This window comes from Falco peregrinus, chromosome 15 (genome assembly GCF_023634155.1).
Source record: "Falco peregrinus isolate bFalPer1 chromosome 15, bFalPer1.pri, whole genome shotgun sequence".
Taxonomy (NCBI): Eukaryota; Metazoa; Chordata; class Aves; order Falconiformes; family Falconidae; genus Falco; species Falco peregrinus.
Window position 1 is genome coordinate 1014171 of NC_073735.1, and position 18965 is coordinate 1033135.

General features: G+C 47.7%; 1 protein-coding gene across 1 annotated transcript in view; it reads right to left on the bottom strand.

Moving 5' to 3' along the window:
- POU2F3 (POU class 2 homeobox 3) overlaps nucleotides 1–18965 on the bottom strand; it is a 42495-nt gene that overhangs the window by 6331 nt on the left and 17199 nt on the right. The window contains exons 5-9 of the mRNA XM_013303755.2: nucleotides 5813–5917; nucleotides 4098–4200; nucleotides 918–1000; nucleotides 584–766; nucleotides 52–193 (exon numbers count right to left, since the gene is read on the bottom strand). Coding sequence (XP_013159209.2) covers nucleotides 52–193; nucleotides 584–766; nucleotides 918–1000; nucleotides 4098–4200; nucleotides 5813–5917 — 616 coding nt within the window. The remainder of the gene's footprint in view (nucleotides 1–51; nucleotides 194–583; nucleotides 767–917; nucleotides 1001–4097; nucleotides 4201–5812; nucleotides 5918–18965) is intronic.

The window sequence follows — 18965 nt, forward strand, 5'->3', positions numbered from 1 at the left end:
CCTCTTGTCCTGGCCAAGACTGGTGGCATTTCTGCATGTCATGTCACCTACCTGCATCACTCAGCCACTTCTCCAGCAGGGGTTTGAGCTTGCACATATTCTTAAAGCTCAGGTTGAGAGCCTCAAAGCGGGAAATGGTGGTCTGGCTGAAATCATTGCCATAGAGCTTCCCCATGGCAAGTCCGACGTCACCCTGCCAGAGAAGATCCAAATCACAACATGAGCTCAGAAAAGCCCCTCACAGCTTCCTGCTCTCAGACCACCTCTCAAGTTGCTTCCAGAATAGGCTCAGCCTGGTTCCCACGACCTGCCTTCCAGAGAAAGTGTGACTTCTCTTCCCATGGGAATTTGCCCCACACCCCCTGAGCCTCTGTGTATTGGAGCAGTTGTGATAATGAGGTCGTGGTAATGAAGTATTAGGAAGGGGTTATCTCTTCACGTGTTTGGAAGAGGATGCTCCAAAGCAAGCCAGACTGTACCTACTCCAGCCCTTCCTCCATCTGTGCCTCTGCCACAACGTCCCCCAGCCCCACATGTCCACACCACAAGCAACACCGCCCTGACCATGGACGAGGCTGCTCACCTGCGTGAACCCCAGTTTGATCCGCCTTTGTTTGAAAGTCTTAGCAAACTTTTCCAGCTCCTCCAGGTCACTGGGTTCCTCAGATGCCCCTGATGGAGTTAGGTGCTTTGCCACTTGCAAGTGCTGGGGTACATCCAAATGGGGTTCAACTGACGAGCCAGGGAGTCCAGAACGGCCCACCGCCTGTTAAAACCGCAGCAAAGACGCACAGAGTCACAACACCAGGGAAGCACACTGCTTCCTCTGCCATCTGCCCTTAACGAAGCAGCGCTTTTGTAGATGGGTGCTTCTCAGGGTGGGACGGCGCGTTGGACTGCATGTTGAGGCAAGTTACCTGTGATGCCAGGCTGGGTCCCGGCTGGGAGAGGAGAAGGCTGCCCTGTTGCTGAGGGAAGGAGAGGAGGTTTGGCTGCAAAGCTGAGGAGAGAAAGAGACACGTGTGATCAGAGCAGCTCCTGCACCAGCACGCGGGCAGCTGGGCATTGCTGCGCAGGGCAGGCTCGCGAAGCGCCGAGGGACAAGGTTCGTTAGCTCTCTTTCAAAATAGCAGCATTTCAGCCCTTACAAATGTGGATGGCTCTGAGCTAGAGTAAGAGAAAGTAAAGGTTCTTTTCATGGCTTTTTAGCCTGAAAGGGATTATTACAATAATGATACAGGTAAAATATCTCATCCATTGATCCCCGCATGTAGCTCGTTAACCTAAGGCTGGACTAGGGCAGAGACAATTTACGTAGACATCTAACTTTGATTTTACACACCAAGAAGCAGAGAATTTACTACATCCTTAGTGGTGATCTCCCTCAGTGCTTAATCATTGTAGCTGCTAAAGAAAATGTGTGTCTTATTTCCAACGTAAGCTTTTCTGACTCCAACTTTCAGCCACTTGATCTCATTAAAAAAAATCCTGATCCTACAGTTAATCTCATGAGCCTCTCCACTCTGCTTTCTACTATACATTTCATTTTTGAAGTTCATTTTGAAGCCATCTGACCCTTTCTTTTCCACGCTACTGTATTTCAAATAAATTGAATTTCTTTCCAAATATAAAAACTGGCACGAAATGATGAAAAGAAAAAGGAAAATCTATAAAACTAACAAAAACTCGTATTTATGGGGACTGCATAATTATTTAGTTGACAAACTGCCAAGTCCAAGCCTATACCTCTTACAGGAAACGTCCTAAAGGATTAAGTAGTGACCAAAGCATTGTAGCTTCCTAGAACCTTAGTTATGTTCTTCAAGTCTGTTGTGGGTGAAGCCTATAGAATTTAGTGAGGATTTATAACCTTTCTTGAAACAGTCAATATATTCTATTGATTATGAATGACAATTACAGGGAAAACTGTAGAAATTTATGGATTTCTGCAAAAAAAAAAAAGGAAAAAATATTATCTCCAGAATCAATCATTCCCCCACCTCTCCCTCTTTCTGTCTTTCCTTTTTTAATTTAGATCTGAATGTGCAGGCTCCCATTTATTTATTTAGATTGGTGCTTCAATAAGCCTCCTCTAATGCTGGAACAACTTTGAATTTCAAATGCAGGCTGGTAATGAGGTGCACATTTTTAACAGTGAAGGTAATTAATCACTGGAATGGCTTGCCTAGGGACATGGCAGATGCTCTGTCATTTGGAGTCTTTAAAATCATGATTGAACACCTTTGCGAAAGCTAAGCTCTAGCTCAAAAGAAAATTATGGACTGGATTCAGGAATCACCGGTTTGACAGCTGGTGAGACCGAGGCTGTGTTTTTGTAAGATGAAGATTTCAGCAGCAATATTTTGGCTGACAGTGTCCCAGCATCTACCTGGCCGCTTGCTTCCACCTTTATGGCACAGAGCTCTCCCCCCCTGTTGAAATCCGCCAGCGCTAGCTGTTTGAAGGGCTGTGCGATGAATCACATCAGGGCACAATCAAGCAGACCTGGGAACTTATCTAGCTTAAAGCCAGCTTTAAAACAGACACCAAAGCAGAACACGTGCGCTCTTGGGATGGTTAAGCCCACAGCCAAGTCCCTTTGGCCATGAAATCTGTGAACTGATGTGCCCAGCAGTCAGAACTCAGGAACCATTGCGAGTGTTCCCATGGTGACTTCAGGGACAACTTCAGAAATAGTTTGTGCATCTCTTCGGTATGACGAACACTTCACCTGTACCTGCACCAAACAACTAATTCCACAAAACCAACCTATGCCTTCACTTCCACTCCCCAGGGGCTGTGCACACACATGGCAAAGCATCGTTAAAACTTGGCAGTCATCTATTCAAATGGAAGTGCTCTTGCACTACAAGCCAGTTACTGGCCAGAATATCCAGACTTGGTAAGGACTGGAACCAAAAGGGGTCACAGCCAAACAGGTGGCCATCTGTTGGAGGGGTTACAGATGCCAAGGGAAGTCACTGAACAGAAGAAACTCTATGCAAGGAACCAAGTTCTGTTTTGCAGTATAATGGGTTTCCTAGTGCACACGAATAAAGGCAGGCGGTAGGCAATGGATTATCCTGACCCTGCCATTTCAAAAAACCCTAAATTCTAGATTATTGGTAAGTATACACAAAGTTTCTTCATGCATCACTCAGCATCACTTGGCAGAGAGAAGAGTTTATACACCGTCAATGGGAAACAGGTTTGACATTTGCCTACAATACAGGTTTTCTTTGGAGAGTCTTTGCCAGCAGGTTCAAGCTACAGATATTTTAAGGTTTTAATTCTGAATAATTCTGATAGAGTCCCAGCACAGGGACCTCTGTGCTGGACTCTATCAAGAATGTGAGCAAAGGACCCGAGTCCCTTTGCATCTGGATCAGAGCCTGTGTTTGTCTGTCCACAAGCAGCGTAAAACATCATCCATGGCATGCCTGTATCCCTGTCACTGGAGAAATGCCATAACAAATATCGGCCATAAAGACAGAAAGTTTGGTCCTCAGTCCTTTCATCCCTTTCATGGAGCTGATCACACTGTGTTTCAGAAGTAGTTAGACCTCCTGTCCTCTCCATGGCTTGGAGCGAGATTTGGGAACAACCACTGGCATTCCCGAACCTCTCGGCTCTCATCCCTGGGTTGCTCCTGGCTAGGTTAGACTGTCCGGGTGCCAGCACAGCTCTTCCACCAGAGCAGCTCGGCTCCTTCTCTGGATTTACTCTCCCTCAGCTCCAGCTCTCCCGTGTTCTGGAAGCCCTGCGGAGGGCTGGCCCAGCGGGGGCTGTTCTGCTGAAAGCCAGGCGGGCGCTAGCCCCGGTTTCAGAGGTGGGATCCCACCAGGCCCCAAGGTGGCACTCTTGGCCAGCACAAGCCACAGGTGCCCGGAGCATCTCCGGAGCGGGATCAGCACCCCGGGTGTGGGAACCGGCACGGGGGGAGGTGGGTGGAAATGCAGCTGGTAACAGCAGGGAAACAGACACCGTCACGCCGGGAAAACTTTAACGGAGAACGTGAAAGCAACAGACATGAGAATGTTTTTCCTCGATATGCATCTGCTTATAGCAATGCCCCTTTCAGCTCTTCTTGCTCTTACCTTGTTGCCCAGCCTGAGACTGAGACAGAAGAAACTGGGGAACTGACTGCATGTGACCGGGAAGCAATACAAGCTGCTGCAGGGTGTGAAGAGAGCTCATATCCTACAGGGAAAAAAAAACCATAAGGAAAAACAAAACTGAGAGATGTCTGCTCTTTACACAGCATCACCTCTCCCACAAAGCTTCCTTGCTCTTTTATACCATCCTTGACCCCAGTCACACTCTCCACTTAGCTGCCAACACACCGGAATAGGGTAATTCATGCACTGCAGAGCTACAGACCCAGACATACTCTGGGATCTGAAGTTTTCAGCTGTATAAGAAGAATTCTGTGCTCACACACAGGCATCGGCATGGAGAACTGTCTACTTTTATCTGAAAAAGTTAATTCTTGCCAATGACAGTTTTGAGGCACTGGCAATCAAAACCTAGCTGTCAGAAGTAACAGTGAAACCTCTTGGATTTCAATTTCTTCCAGCAAATGTATTTTGAGAAAGTGTACTCCCTAAAATTACACAGGAAAGTGCAGCTGACGGTCCCATCTCACAGACACGGAGAGCCTGCTCTCCGCAGAAGGCCAGTGTCCCAGCCAGCCGTGTGCTGAGGTGGGAAAGAAGCGATTCCCCACAGCGCCTGATGCTCTGCAGCAACAGCAAAGGCATTGCAGCGAACACAGTGAGCGGCTCCGCAAAGGTTTCCTGTTCTTTGCCACGTACTGCCAGGAATTCCCCACCCTGCACTAAGCAGGACAGGCAATAGGTACTGAGAGAGCAGGATTACATCCTGGTGTTCTTTCATAGTGCTGGGGTCCAAACCCCACGTCTTTTGTTGGGATTAGGGGCTAAGAGTTTGCATTTACTTGGGGTAGACACACACATAAAAAAAGCCCCAGTAAGACCAACTGTCTGTAGAGGTATATTTTTAAAGGAACTTGTTACTCAATAAGATGAGCTCTTCGAGCTTCTCAAGAACTGTTTTGAAGCTTTGGGGAAATTAGACGATCCCTGAATTGTGTAGGGATCTCAATACCCCACGAGAGAATGAGGGAAGAGATTACTGAGCAGCTGTGTGGCCTTCTGGTATCTAACTCCCACTAGAACTTAACAAGAGCTAAGCGCTAAACTCCAATTTTTTACCTTAGAAAAGAAAAATTCCCTCAAGGAATTAATATCTTCTCTGGTATAAATCAGACTGAGGCAACATATTCAAGGATGGTTGTACTGATTCAGACCAATTGTTAATCTAGCCTAGAATCTGATCTCCAACAGTGGCATTAACCAGATGTTCATGGAAGGGGAAGGACCAGGCTGAGCATGTCTGACACTTCCCCTTGGTGGTGTCTCAGCCTCCAATTATTTTCAATTCAAGGGATTTCCTGAGTTTAGTGTGGTTTCTCTACTTAGTAGACAAACTTGAAGGAAAGGCTGTCTACTTAGTAGACCCTTGAAGGAAATCTCTTCCAAGTACATGTCCAGTCTCCCTTTGAACCCATGTAAAACTTTTTACAGAAAAGTAAGAGGTGAAGTGGGAAGCTGACTTTTGCCAACACAGATTCACTTTTCCAATTCAGTGTCCATCATACCTTTGAGTCTGCTTTTGCCACTGTCAAAAGGCACACGTAATCTGGCCAGTGTCTCAAACCCAGCCTCTTCAAAGCTCCACTAACCGGTGCCAGCTCAGATTTCTGGATCCCTGAAGCAGCGAAATCACTTACCCCTGCGATTTGGCTGCCAGGCATCATTGATGATCCCTGCACAAGGTGACCTGACCTAGGGGGGATTGTAGATTGCAAGGAGTCGCTGAGGTCTTCGGTTTTAATCTGAAAAAGAGCAAAGTAACTGTTAGCATCGGGGAGCAGAGATAAGGGGCACCAGGAGGCGTGGGGTGGCTGGGAGTCTGAGGGGCTGGAGGGGTTGGCAGGGCTCCTTTCAGGGAAAAGTGAAGAGGTCAGGACCCACTGCTTCCCCCCTGGCTTTGCGGAACGGCGTGGTCATTCCCCGCTTCTGCTCTCCAGTCCATAACGCAGACATAGTTTTTCTGCTCTGCCAAGCCAAGGGGAGGCTTGCAGTTTGCTCAGTTAAAACACATTAATTAAAACACTTTAGGAAGTAACTAAGTTTTAGTGACTTAGCAAGGTTTAAAGCATACGAGTGCTTTCCTCAGACAAAACACTGTGGCATTTTGTGGAGTTATAAGGAAGACACAAAGCAATTCTTTATAGATCACAGAGTGCAACCCTGTGGTGGGGTTGGCTATAGATAGCCTCTCATTTTGTTCTGCAGGTACCAGAGCAGGGTACAAGGGGATGGGAAAAGAAAGGTCACGAAGCAGAAGACCTCAAAAAGTAGTGTACTCTTCCAGAGTTGAAAATGCAGCACCCCGGGCACCAAATGTATTTGCTCAGCTTCTGCCAGAAAGCAACAAGGATTTGTACTCCTCTGGTGAGGAGAAATCTGCTTCCTCAGCTAGAACAAGCCGTGGAAAAAAGAATGGGAAAACTTCACAGGTGTCAACCCTCTGTCCAGTGGTCATTTTGATCTACTTTCATGTTCAAGGAAGATTCTTGTCTACAAAAAAATCATGATTTCTGAGTCCACATCCTTGAGAGAAGAATTTACCTGAGAACCAGAACTGAATCCTTGTTTCTGGTTTGTTCCATAGTCTCCATGTTGATTTCAAGCATTGTTACTCCATTAAAAACAAACAAAACCCCCCAAAAACAACCCCCAAAACAACCCCAAAACCAAACACATATCCCCAAAAAACCCAAGCAAACAAAAAGTCCCCCAAAAAAACTGTTACCTGACTTTGTACCAGCTGAAATCCTTTGGTAAGGCTGACTGGGACAGGAGAGAGGGGAACCCGGTTGGGGAGATTTTAGAAGTTTTTAGGTTAATTCCTGAAAGCTGTATGAGGGGTCTCTATGCGCAGGTGCCATGCACAGGAGACAGAAAAGTCATACCGAGCTCCTATAACACATTTTCTCTATGAGAAGATCCAAGCAAAGAATTTCCAAACTTAGGCTCAAATTTTTCCTAAGCACAAGAATGCCTGGAACCAGACTCACACCATGAGTCCCATTCCTCACCTAAACCTTTCTAGCGCACCAAGAGGCTCCAGTTTCCACCAACTAGAAAAACCAGGAGGACATCAGAAAGGACAGGTCCTGAAAACCCTGTCCACAGGCTCAGCATTGCGGATTCACTCTGACTAGTGGGGCTGAACTCCAGCATCTCCCACCACATCCCTCCCGAGCCCAGCACCCTGCAGAAGACAAGCAGGGTCGCGCTTGCCGGGGTTTTGCAGGGCTGATGGGGACCTCGGGTCATACAACCTCCAACCAGCAGAGGGGGACAAGAAATTCACCTTTTAAAAACGATGGCCCAAGCCAATATTTTTGGTCGAGGGAGGTTTGATTTCAATTTGACTAAAGCAAACAAATACACGTATCTCCACCGGGGCAGGAGAAAAGGAGAAAATGGGGTCACAAAGAGGCTTGCAGCTGCAGCGCAGGGAGCTGGCCCTTAACGTTAACCTCGGCATTTTGGAAGGTACTACACAGAGGGAAGAGAATTACAACATCTTCTTTCATTACAACTATAGTTCTGGACACCGCCGAAACTAGTTTTGCAATAATCCTAGCTCCCTGCAACAAGAGTTATACATGCTATTAATTCCAGTTCTTTCCTACCTTTCAGGTTGGCATGATCATCCCTCTTAGCCTGGCGAAAAAAAGTCAGATGGAAAGGTCTTCTCGATCACTATCAATGTGGATAGTGTCCAAGTTATTAAATGTTAGACAAAAAGCTCAGGAGAATACACCGTTACGCCAAGCCATCCAGTCATTGCAGAAAATGGCTTTATGCACGTTTTTCTTTCTGAGGGTGCATTAAAAAGAAGTCATCCAAGCCAAAAAGAAAAAATAAATTAAAAAAAATAATAATTACCCCTGCTTGCAATTCATGTGTGTCTGCCTCACACAACGCAGTCATCCAAGTCTGAACAGTCCCAAAAAGAAAAGTTATCCGCGTCTTAGAGAACAAGGCACTTGATCCCGCCTAAGTTATGATCCCAATAGGAGTGGAGTGTTGAAGAAGCACAAGCCATTTCCAAACTGAAATCAATTTTTACAGCTGCCAAGCGGAATGATTTGGAAGCGTTCCAGGGTGAAAGGGGTGTGTAGCTGCATCCAGGCATCGCACAATATGAGAACGGGAGGTGGGTTTGGCAAAGGACCGGTTCCCGATTTAAAAACAACAACATCTCCCACTGCTCCTTCCCCCGTCCCTGGAATTCTCCGGCTCCCTCCTGCGCAGTGGGCGGGAACCTGGGTGTTCTTGACAAATCCTTCTCCCCTGCACCTATTTTCATTGGGTTTAGGCTCAAATTTACCTCTCCCTCCTCTTCCTCTCCGCAACAGGCCTGCAGCTGGCTAATTGTTCATTAGCAAGAGTTCGGGGTATATCCAAAACTTTTGGGATGGTTTATGCAAATCCTGCACCTTCATTTTTTCCCTGGCTAAACCGGCAATATTACTAACTGTACATTAAAAAAACCAAAACCAAAACCCCCAAAAAACCACACACATTGTGGGCGAGGCCACTCAATATCATGAGACTCCCTTAAAATAATGTAAATTTCTAATTAATAAAACACAGGGAGGAGTTGCCTTCTCCTTTCCCAGTGCATCTGACACCTATTTGCAAGCATTTTCTACAAATATGAGAAAAGTTTTCAAGGAACCAAAGATGTTCAAAATGGTTAGAGTCACCTTGTGTAGGTATTTGACGAGAACCCTGCTGAAACATTGCAAGTGAGCAACAGTTATCCAGTTAGAACCAGGAGCAGATCCCACTGTGGTCCTTAGGACCTTGGTTTTACGTGATGATCAGGCCAGACGGGGAACAAGAAGTCATCGGGAGCAAACCTAACTTTCTTCCCATTGAGTTTGACTTGGGGAAATAAACCTCTGTAAGGAAAAATAAGCTCGTGAAACAGCGGGACCAAGGGAAGTGCTGCAAACACATCCTGCTCACCCAGAGCCAGGGAGCTGGGCTGCTGGCTGGGAACCCACGGGCACCTTCTCCCCTCGGGCTGGAGGGGAGCCCCCAGGCAGGGCCGGGAGAGCTTGAAGCCTCCGGAGGAGGTAACGGCAGGTGGCAGCTCCCATACGCCCCGCGACCTCGGGCTGCTCCGGGGTAGGAAGGGAATCACGCCTGCAAATCTCAAGTGGATGTTTTCACAGCCTTAAAATAGGGTCAGCTGCCCCCAAGCAATGGGAGTGAAAAACACAGGAAGGGTGACTGGATGGAAGGAGAGTCCTTTCCTTACTTGGCTAGCACGTCTGCTGGGCCTGGCCAAGGATGGGTTGTTTCTTACCTATCTCTGGCCTAAAAACAAAAACAAAAAGCAAAACAAACTAAGAAACATATTGAGGGTGATGGAAAATGATCAAAGCTCTTCAGCCTGCTTGCGTAACCGATTTGTGGAAGGTGTTTCATAAACATTTCATAAGAAGGAGAATTATGAAGAAAACATCTCCCAACCTGCCTGCAATTACTGCACAAACTCTTCCTTACCAGTAGGAAGAAGGAGAGAAGAAAAAAAAAATAGAGTACATCTGTTTTGTAACTGATCTGTGAACTTTTGGCAAACATTCGGCTCATGAAAACATCCTGCAGACATATTGCAGAGCTGTAAAAAGCCAGCCGTACAGGAGGAAGTTGGAAAGATTCACCTCAGCAGCTCCGATTTCACTGCGTGGAAGCCCGTACCCGTCCGATGGACCGGCCGGCTGAGCCACGTTGGTTCGATGGGCCGGCGGTCGGGTCCCACGGCTCAGGCAGGACCCTGGCTTTGGCTCTGCTGGTCACTTGGCCCAGCTCAGGGTCCCTGCTCGCTGGCAGGCTGGGTTGGTCTCCCTCACCTATTCGGCACCAAAGCGGGCAGCCTGGGTGCAGCCCCGACACCTCCTTTCGGCGAGCGCTTCTGATGTAACATAAGCACCGCTCCATCATCCCCTTCACAGAGGTGGGACCCACCAACTGGTTCAGCACCCAGAGCCTCGGATGCTTTCCCCAAATCTAAGATAAGAGATCTCCGTACCCTGCCAGCGTGAGGCCCTTAGAGCCATGTCAGCCTTCTCCCGTAGCAGCTACCAGACGGGAGCTGCAGTCGTTATTGTCAGATAGAAAACCATCATATTTGTTGTGTAGTTTCTATTTGGACGGTAACCTCTTTGAAACAGATATTTATCTGCCTTTGTATCTGGCTTATCTCATAGTCAGCAACTCACAACTGTTTAAGAGTTTGACTTACTCATATCCCTCCCTCCCCTGCTTGCAGAGCAGTAAGGCTGTTTCCCTGGGCAGAGGAGGATCAGGTGCACACGGAGGGTCTGAACCAATTGTCCCTTGGTGAAAACAAAGGGCACGGTTCTTCCAGGGCCCAGTCACCCCCAAAGTGCTATTCAGTACAACAGGGCTGTCTGCAGCGGCCCCAGAGTGATTCGCCTGGAGTGAAGGGAGGAAGTTTTACGACAGAAACAGGTATCAGAACTGGATCCAAGGCTATTGCAGTTAACTAAGCCTTCCCACCTTCCCATGGCGTAAGTGTACTTCTCTGGGAATTACCTGCACACGTGGGCACCATAAAATAAAAAACACACTAATAATAAATTATAGCAATAATAATAATAATGGGCTTGCAATTACTATTTCCACATGTACTATCCTGCACGTACGGCAAGGCTTCACAGACATGCAGGAAAAAAGCAGAAAACCCTTATGTCAATGCAACGATATTCACTCTGTAATCTCTGATATCCTTTCACACCAGAGGGTGGGATTTTTCAGAAGCTGACAGCATGATAAAAGAGGAATTAATCCCACGCTGAATGCCTAACAGACTATATCCTAAAACTCAGCGATGACAGCACACTGAAAAATTAAAATGTAATTCCTAACCTCAACACACCTGCATCACAGTTACATGAGGCCTTTGCATTTATGAACTGAGGCATGATTGAATATGCTTTGTCCTCCTCTGAGCTTCAGCTCGGGATGTTAAGAGTTGTGCCTTAGCTGTAGTAGAAGTGGGGTGGGAAATCAAAACCTTCAGAGTAACAGAGCTGCATGCTTCACAGAAGAAAACAAACAGAACCACGCTCAGCTTTGCATTCGTGGCCTTTCTGACACAGCATGCCCTAGTATTTTTGCTTTTAAACAGAGAACAGGAAAAAGAAGTCACACTTCTGTGCCAAATGATAAACCTCAAGACGATCATGGGTAGCACAGCAGGCTTCAAAAGCAGGTGCTGGGCAAGGGGGTGGAGGACCAAACCCAGAGGTGGGAAGAGCACGTGCCCTAAACGGCCACGCTCGCAGCTGCGCCTGCCCAGGGCAGCGTGTCCCGGCACGGGATGCACTCGCGCTAGAGGCTGCAGCCTCAGCAAGAGCCTCGGGAGCACAGGAGCTGGCTGCTGCTTTCGGGAGGCGATCCATGTTCAGGGAGCACTGAACTGGCAACAGCATACTGAAAAGCAACCACTTAGAGCATCTTTGCTCTTGCTATTGGTACTCAGGCATGTGGTACCTTCTCTGGCAAGGCCTGTGGACACGGCAGATTGGAAGCATTTACAAAAAGGGGAGGGGAAGATACCATTTTCTTGGTCAGAATGGTGAGAACCTCCAAACAAAGCATGGAAAGCAATTTTACCACCATTAAGCCTGCAATTTCTCTCACGTCTCCATTTTCCAGGACTCTCCCTGCCCCTTCCTCCCTAGCCATTCTCAGCCCAGAGGTCCTGCCCTTCTGCCCCAACCTTCTCATGCGCTGTCACACTGCTCCCTGCATCTCTCTCAATTTCACTTGCCCAACTTCCAAAGCTCTCCAGAACTCCACCTCTGCCTACACCTTTGTGCTTATCTTCTCTGCTCCCACCTTGGGCTGCATCCCTGCCCCTTTCCTTATCAATCCGATTTCACACACCAGGCTTCATGGCTTCTCCCATGCCCTCTTGCATGCTCACACAGGTTCCCCGGAGCCTAATCATGTTCCTGTTGAAGTCAGCAGCAATGTTGCCTTATTGGGCTTTTCTGGGGCCAGAATCAGACCCTTAACTGTTCTCCAAATTCCCTGCATGAGAAAATTTCCCCTTTCCATGGATCTCTTGTCTAGGGGGAGGGAGCTGTGATTATTCTGGACTCTCTGTGCCCTCTGGCTGTCAACTAGTCATGAGCCATCTAAATACCTGGCACTGCCTCCCTGCTGCACAGCACCGCGGACCCCGGATCAGTCACCCAGGAGGAGGGCAGAGCAGTGTCCACCCACCCAGTCGTGGCACAGGGAGCCCTTGGTAGCTGGGCACTCCCCACCACATCCCGTGTTTGAAAGGAATTAATTTGGAATCAGACGGCTCCCGTGACTGGGGCTGGCTCCATCCCAGCTCCACCGGTTTCTCGGATTGGTTCACGGTTGTTTTGGCACCAGTTGCCGCGCCCCAGGGAACTGGGACACAAGAAGAGCAGCTAGAGGAATTGCATTAAATACACACCAGTAATATAATTTAAAAAGAAAGGGAGAGTGAGAAAGATCAACTTCTCTGGAGACTATCACAGAGGTTTCCATTATGGGTGGAGGGAATGAAGTCTAGTGATCGAGGGAGCCCAGAGCCAGTTCTCTCCTCTGGGCTCAGTGGCTCCAGGCAACTTCTCCGTGCTGGGCAAGAGGGCTCCTGGCTGGCATAAACCCAACACCTGGCTCCTAAGGGGCTGAGCAGCCCCAGTTCAGCCCACTGATTTCACATGGAGCACTGGCAGATCAGCACCTCTGGGAAGAGAGAAAGTGCACTCTGATGTCAGGCTTCCAAAATTAGAGGCCATGCTGGAAACCCCATGGCCTTCGCCTCTTTATGCTATGACTTGCCCTTCTGCAGAATGGGTATAGGGCCCCACCCTTGCTGGGTGGTGCAGGCTTTTGATTGAATTCTTGGAGCTCACCAGATGAAAGGCCTTCAAGAATTCCGAGTCCTCTCCTTATTACCGATGAGCCATCCTCCAGTGGGCAGAAGAGTCATATCCATGCACAGTAGTTCGTGCAAGTCACTGCTTAAAAAGGTGCCGGCCAACCTAAATAGTGGTTTGACAGCGACAACCATGCCTTAAGCCTAGTTTCTATTGTGGAAACAATTGTTATGTCCCTTTAGACAGGTCCATGAAACTGGGGCTTGTCCCCTGCGAGCCTAGAAAGTATTTCCCAAAGGATGATAGGAGCCCAGTCGGAGCAGGGAATTTGCATGAAGGGAAGACCTATCTGTCTCTCCCTCATCTCTAAGACAGCTTTGAAACAGCTGTACAAGATACACGACTGGTGGACTGAGGCAACAAGCGCAGGAAATACCATATAAATACAGGTTGCTCTTTAGAAGCCTGGAGCAGGAAAGCAGGAGTTTGTGAACGGACCACAGCTGGATCGTAAGAAACAGATACAATCCAGCCATGTCTGAAGCAGTGCTGGGCTGTTGTCAACTGTTACTGGCTAACATAAAATTAATCCGACGGTTTCAGTCCACCTGTTGAGAAAACATTTTAGAAGGCCAAATTCCTTCCTCCCATTTCCATCCCCCTTCCCTTCACAAGCTTCCCCCAAGACTCACTGGCTGGTTTGGGAGTTCATTCCCAGCGATCTCATCTGAGGGCCTCTGCAAGGCGCCAGAACCAAACTAGCTTGAAGAAGGGGTTCCTCTACATATCTGTCCTAAGCAAAGCAGCGCCGTATATAGAAACAGAGGACTTCCCCTCCAGCCAGGGCTTTCTCTGATGCTTTCCCAAAGGGCTGCATTTCAATGACGAACCAGCGCACACATACAAATTTATGCAATCAGTCTGTCCCTAGGACAGAGCAGGGAAACTTCAAAAGGGAAAGGCCAAGGTGGTGCTCAGCTTAGATCCAGTGTCAGTCAAGGCAGATACGGACAGTCAGGCTGATTTCCAGTTAGTGAAGGCTCAAGAGATGAAAAGCAGATGCAAGACTTGGGCTGATACCCTGGGGCAATGCAGAGAAGAGAGAGTGAAATCTGAATTGATCCCCAGAGGGAAGAAGGAAGCAGGATGTGAACCTCCCCCTGAGAGGAGGGCAAAACAGGACTGGGATGGAAATCTGGAGGGCAGACTGAAACCTGAACTACCCACAGGGAAAAGCCAAGCAGGAACAGAAATGACATGTAGGGAACACAGGAGATTAGGGGGAGGTGGGAACACAAAGTGGAATGAAGAAGTATGAGAGAGATCCCTGGGGGGAGGGAAGCCCTGATTGAGCAAAATTAAATCTGCAGGGAGTTTTGCATCCCAGATATTAATAACAAACTACCTAGCAAGTTAGGCCCTTCTTTCCACCTTCAAAAGGATGGAGGGGAGGAAGAACTTGTCTGTGGTTGAGCACAAGACTATGAATCAGAGAATCGGAGTCCATATCCCAGCTCTGCTAGGGAGCAGGTCCCGGGATTACAATACACCTCAATGTCCACAGGCAACTGTCCTATAAAGCATCCACTGATTTCAACTGCAATCACGGTGCTCAGCATCTTTGGGAAAAGCCAGGTAGTCAGCCTGTGTCTGCCTCATCTGTAAGACAGGGTTAAACACCTCCCTACCTTCCAGAGGCACCAGGATGCAAAATTCATTAGCACGATACCTTCAGACGTGTGGGTGGAAAGTACCAAACAAGGTCAGAGTGTTATTAATGGCACTGAAAAAGAGCCACCAGTGACTTTAGATCTCAGATGCAGTTTGCCCACTTTAATTTCTCGTAGTGTGTCTACAGGACATCAGCTCTGACGACCTGAGGCAACCCACTCTATTACCTCATAATAACTGTTGAAAACCCCACATAAACCTCAAAAATTAAAGTTTCCTTGGACAATGGCTCTGTCGGGTATGAACAGGGCAGGGAGAGGAGTTAGATAAGGAGGTCCTGAGGGAGGGGAACCTCTTTGGCACCTCTTGCAGAGAGCAGGGCAGTAACACATGGGATCCTTCACTTGGTTTTGGAAGGGAGGAATTCTTCAGCAGACCCAGCTCCTCACTGCTCTTTTGTGATATACTGGAGGACACACTCAATGGACAGAAAAGTCTGCTCAGGTCCTGCTGACTGGGGGGAATCTTAAGCAGCTCAATTATTTAATGCTGACTGACCACTGGAAGAGAGTGATCTTGAAACGTGTCCCTTACAGTCATCTGCAACAGTCAAAATGGCAATGTGCATGACCTGATGTGCAAATGTAGGTGTTGAGCTAATGTGCATATGAAATATGAGGCCACTTCAATTGTGTATCTTATTTCCTTATTTTGTTCCAGATGCTTCCCTTTGTTTTCTGAAGATCTCTCCTGCCCCAGCAATACATCTCCAAGCTACCTCCTTTCCCCAGGTAAATCCATCCCAAGATCCTATTTCTAGGAGGTCTGTTGGAAAGAGATATATATCCTTATTACATCCCCTTATTGCTGTAAACCAAAGAAAACAAAGTAATAGGAGTAAAGAGCCATCAGGAAAATTCAAGCTGTGCTGCGCCCTGGGCTGCTCAAACACAGTAGTGCCTGCTTGTCTGTCTTAATATTGTGAGGTCTCACGGCAGGATCACCTTCACATCGATACAAATATCAAACCTGTCATTATCATTAAACAAATGACAGCCTGTCTGCAAGGGTTAGCCTTCTGCTGGAATGAAACCACATGGCATATTTGGTTACATGCAGATCCTGCTAAGCCTTTCCTGCACTAACGACACATAACCTCTCAGCTTTATTTTGAGACGTATTTTTTCTCAGTGGAGTTCAGTGCTTGAGACCATGAAAAGGCTTGGAAGGGACTGCACCTTCCGTCTTCTGGAAGGAGAGGAGATCTGAGCCTTCGTTCCTCCCTGGCACTCAGAGACTGCATTGCTGCAAGGACCAACAGATGACACGATCCTACACATTACTTTCCTGATGGAAAATAAATCGGTGATTCAGCATCTGTATATTTTCCTCCTCCAGCTGCGGATTAACACACAGCACCGTGTGCTGGGCTGCAACGCTCACACTGCACACACAAGCCCTTCATCTCTCAAAACCATCAGCCCTAGCTCCGTGTGTGTAATTCCAGAAGGCAACATTATCTCAGGGACTAACTCCAGGCACAGGGTGAATTACCTGGCTCTCTAGGACAGTTCTCTTCAGAGCCATCTACAAAAACAAACAGCGCAATATTTCCTTGAAGGCGGACGGGGAAATAAACCAAACAAGAGCTGGTGAGACCGCAGCAGCACCGCCTGGTAAGGATCACCACATTACAGCAAGTAAAGGTTCCCGTTTCCACACCTGCAGTTGGACCTTCTCTTGGTCCCACTCAATGCCCTTCCATGGCAAGACTCTGAAGCCACGTTTGCCGAGTTACTCAGTTCTGTCCCTGCCACGCTCTGGACACGATCCCAAACCAACAAGCAGCAGATGTCCCTATCCAGGCTGCCAGCACTGAAGGTGAAAGTTTATTACCATCTCCCTGCATTTCCCTTGATATAAACAGGAAACAACCAGTATTAGACTCACTAAATAAAAAGCCAAACCAGATAGGCAAGGCAGAAGATGCTTCTTTTTCCATACACACCCTTTTCCCTCTCATTCACATACAAATTACTGTTGCATCCAGGTGGGAGGAGAGTTTGAAGAGGGGAGGGGGGAAGAAATGTTTGCCAAATAGGCTGAGGGATCAGAAGGCAGCTTTCTCATAAAGCGCAGGGCTGACCCACAAACTGGGAGAAAACCTCAAACTCCGCAAGAGTTGCCCTCCTCCCCGTTTTCAGGGTGAGAGCAGCCACAGCAGGGAACTGGTAGGCAAGTAAGGGGTCTAACCAGGTCACTCCACCCTTCCCTTCCTGCCTGGAGCATAACATGGGAGGGAAACAGACCTGAAATGTAGGCCATCTACAAAGACTGGGGGAGAGGCTTAAATGATGTGAGATTTATGATCTTCAAAGCGATTAGCGCCCAGCACTCCAAATAAAGTCAAAGAAAGCTCAGCAGCTCTTGCATTCAGTTTGGAGTTGTGTTTCAAACCATACTTCTCTGGCTTCAGTTTGAAAACTTGAATTGCAAGGTAACAGAAAAAAAAAAAAAAAAAAAAAGCCATCCAAAACCAACCTCAAACCCCAAACCAAAATTAAAAAACCCACCAACCTCCACCCCTAATTAAAGAGCTCAGCACTTGATTTTACATGAAAACACTTTGATATTTCCATATCTCCCCTCTTCCTTTTTCCCGTCATTTGAAATCTGTTTGCTGAATTGAAGATGAATTCAGCAATAGCTGAGGTCAGCCTGAAACGTGAGTGTATAACCCGTGTGCATTTGGGCTCATGCTCATTTAAAATAACAATAATAATAATAATAATAATAACAATAATGGCTCAAGTCTACACACGGCCTTGAGAGGGCCAAGAGAGGGAGACAAAGAGCCATTTGCACAAACCTGTGTCCACTCTCACGCACTTACATCCCCATCCCTGACATCACTGGAAAACCCCTTCTGCGGACACTACCTATGTTTTGGGTAATCGGACCAGATTAAAAAAACAACACCAACAACAACATAAAAAAACCCCAACAAACAAACAAACCAGAAAACCCCAAAACATTAAAACGAGCACGTTTTCAGGCTTTGGGTTTTTAAACCTTGATAAGTCCCCAGTCAGGTTTGCTACTCAGTTACACAAAGAGATGTGCTGGCACAAACCAAAAGGATTTTGCAGTGCCCATTTGGTGGAAGGAGAAAAACTGAAGTGGGAAGTGAATGCGACAAAAGGCTGTCATAAACCCACCGCCTCTTTGGGGGAGAAAAATCTTTCTATCAAGGAGACACTGGCCCAAACCCTGCTAACTGTGAGGCTGTCTGCCCTCGCAACGTCACCAGCACCTGCTCCTTCAGTGGCATGCAGAGGACTAGGACCTTAAAGATAATGGGTCAAATCATCACCGGGTGTAAATCACACTGCTTCACCACACTCAATAGCGTTTCCTTGATTAACCCCAGCCCCGCTCCCAGTTCTAACATCTTTGTGGTGTTGCCATAGGAAAAGTTTGTAACATGTAACGATCTTGTGCTTTCATAGCTTATTTCTGTCTTGAGGGAATTTTCTTTTATCACTAGTTATAAGCAGATTGGATTCTTCTCTTGGCGTGTGGAAAGCCTGTGCTTTGGGCTCTGCAATCCACAGAGCTGGAGACACAAGACTTTTTGTTTTCAGCTGGGTATTCCAAAAACCTGGAAGATGGCTGAACGTGTTAAGACACCTTTGATAGGAAGTTACGACCCACCCAAAACCAGAGCAGCCAAACCAAACAAACAAACAGCAGCTTGCTGACGTCTGTCAGACAAAAGCCACCAAGACAAGCCTGAAGGACAGAAAAGTGATGGCAAGAAGCTTCAGCTGCCCACCTGCTGCTAGCTGGAAGCCTTTGCAAGGGATTGCAACCCCTGAACTCGGGGAACGCATGACTGGAAGCGGGTAGGTTGCCATACTGTTAAGAGTGCCAACTCCTGCTTCCAGTGCTAGCGGCTGCCCCTGGAGTTACAGCCCCGTTTGCTCTCCTCGCTCCAGCTCTGCCGCCAGCCCTGGGGTCCTGCAGCAGGGCAGGGGGTTCACTCTCCAGACCTCCTCTTTTTCTTTACAAGGACCACGTCCAGCTCCACCGACAGCCACAGGATCCTTAGCTCTGGACTCAGAGAGCATTTTCGCATGTGCCTGCACAGATTTAAGATCTATATGCTCTGCGGGGCTGTCACCTTGTCACCTTCCTCCCCTGGCAATTCTGATGTCAGATTTGGGGATTTCTG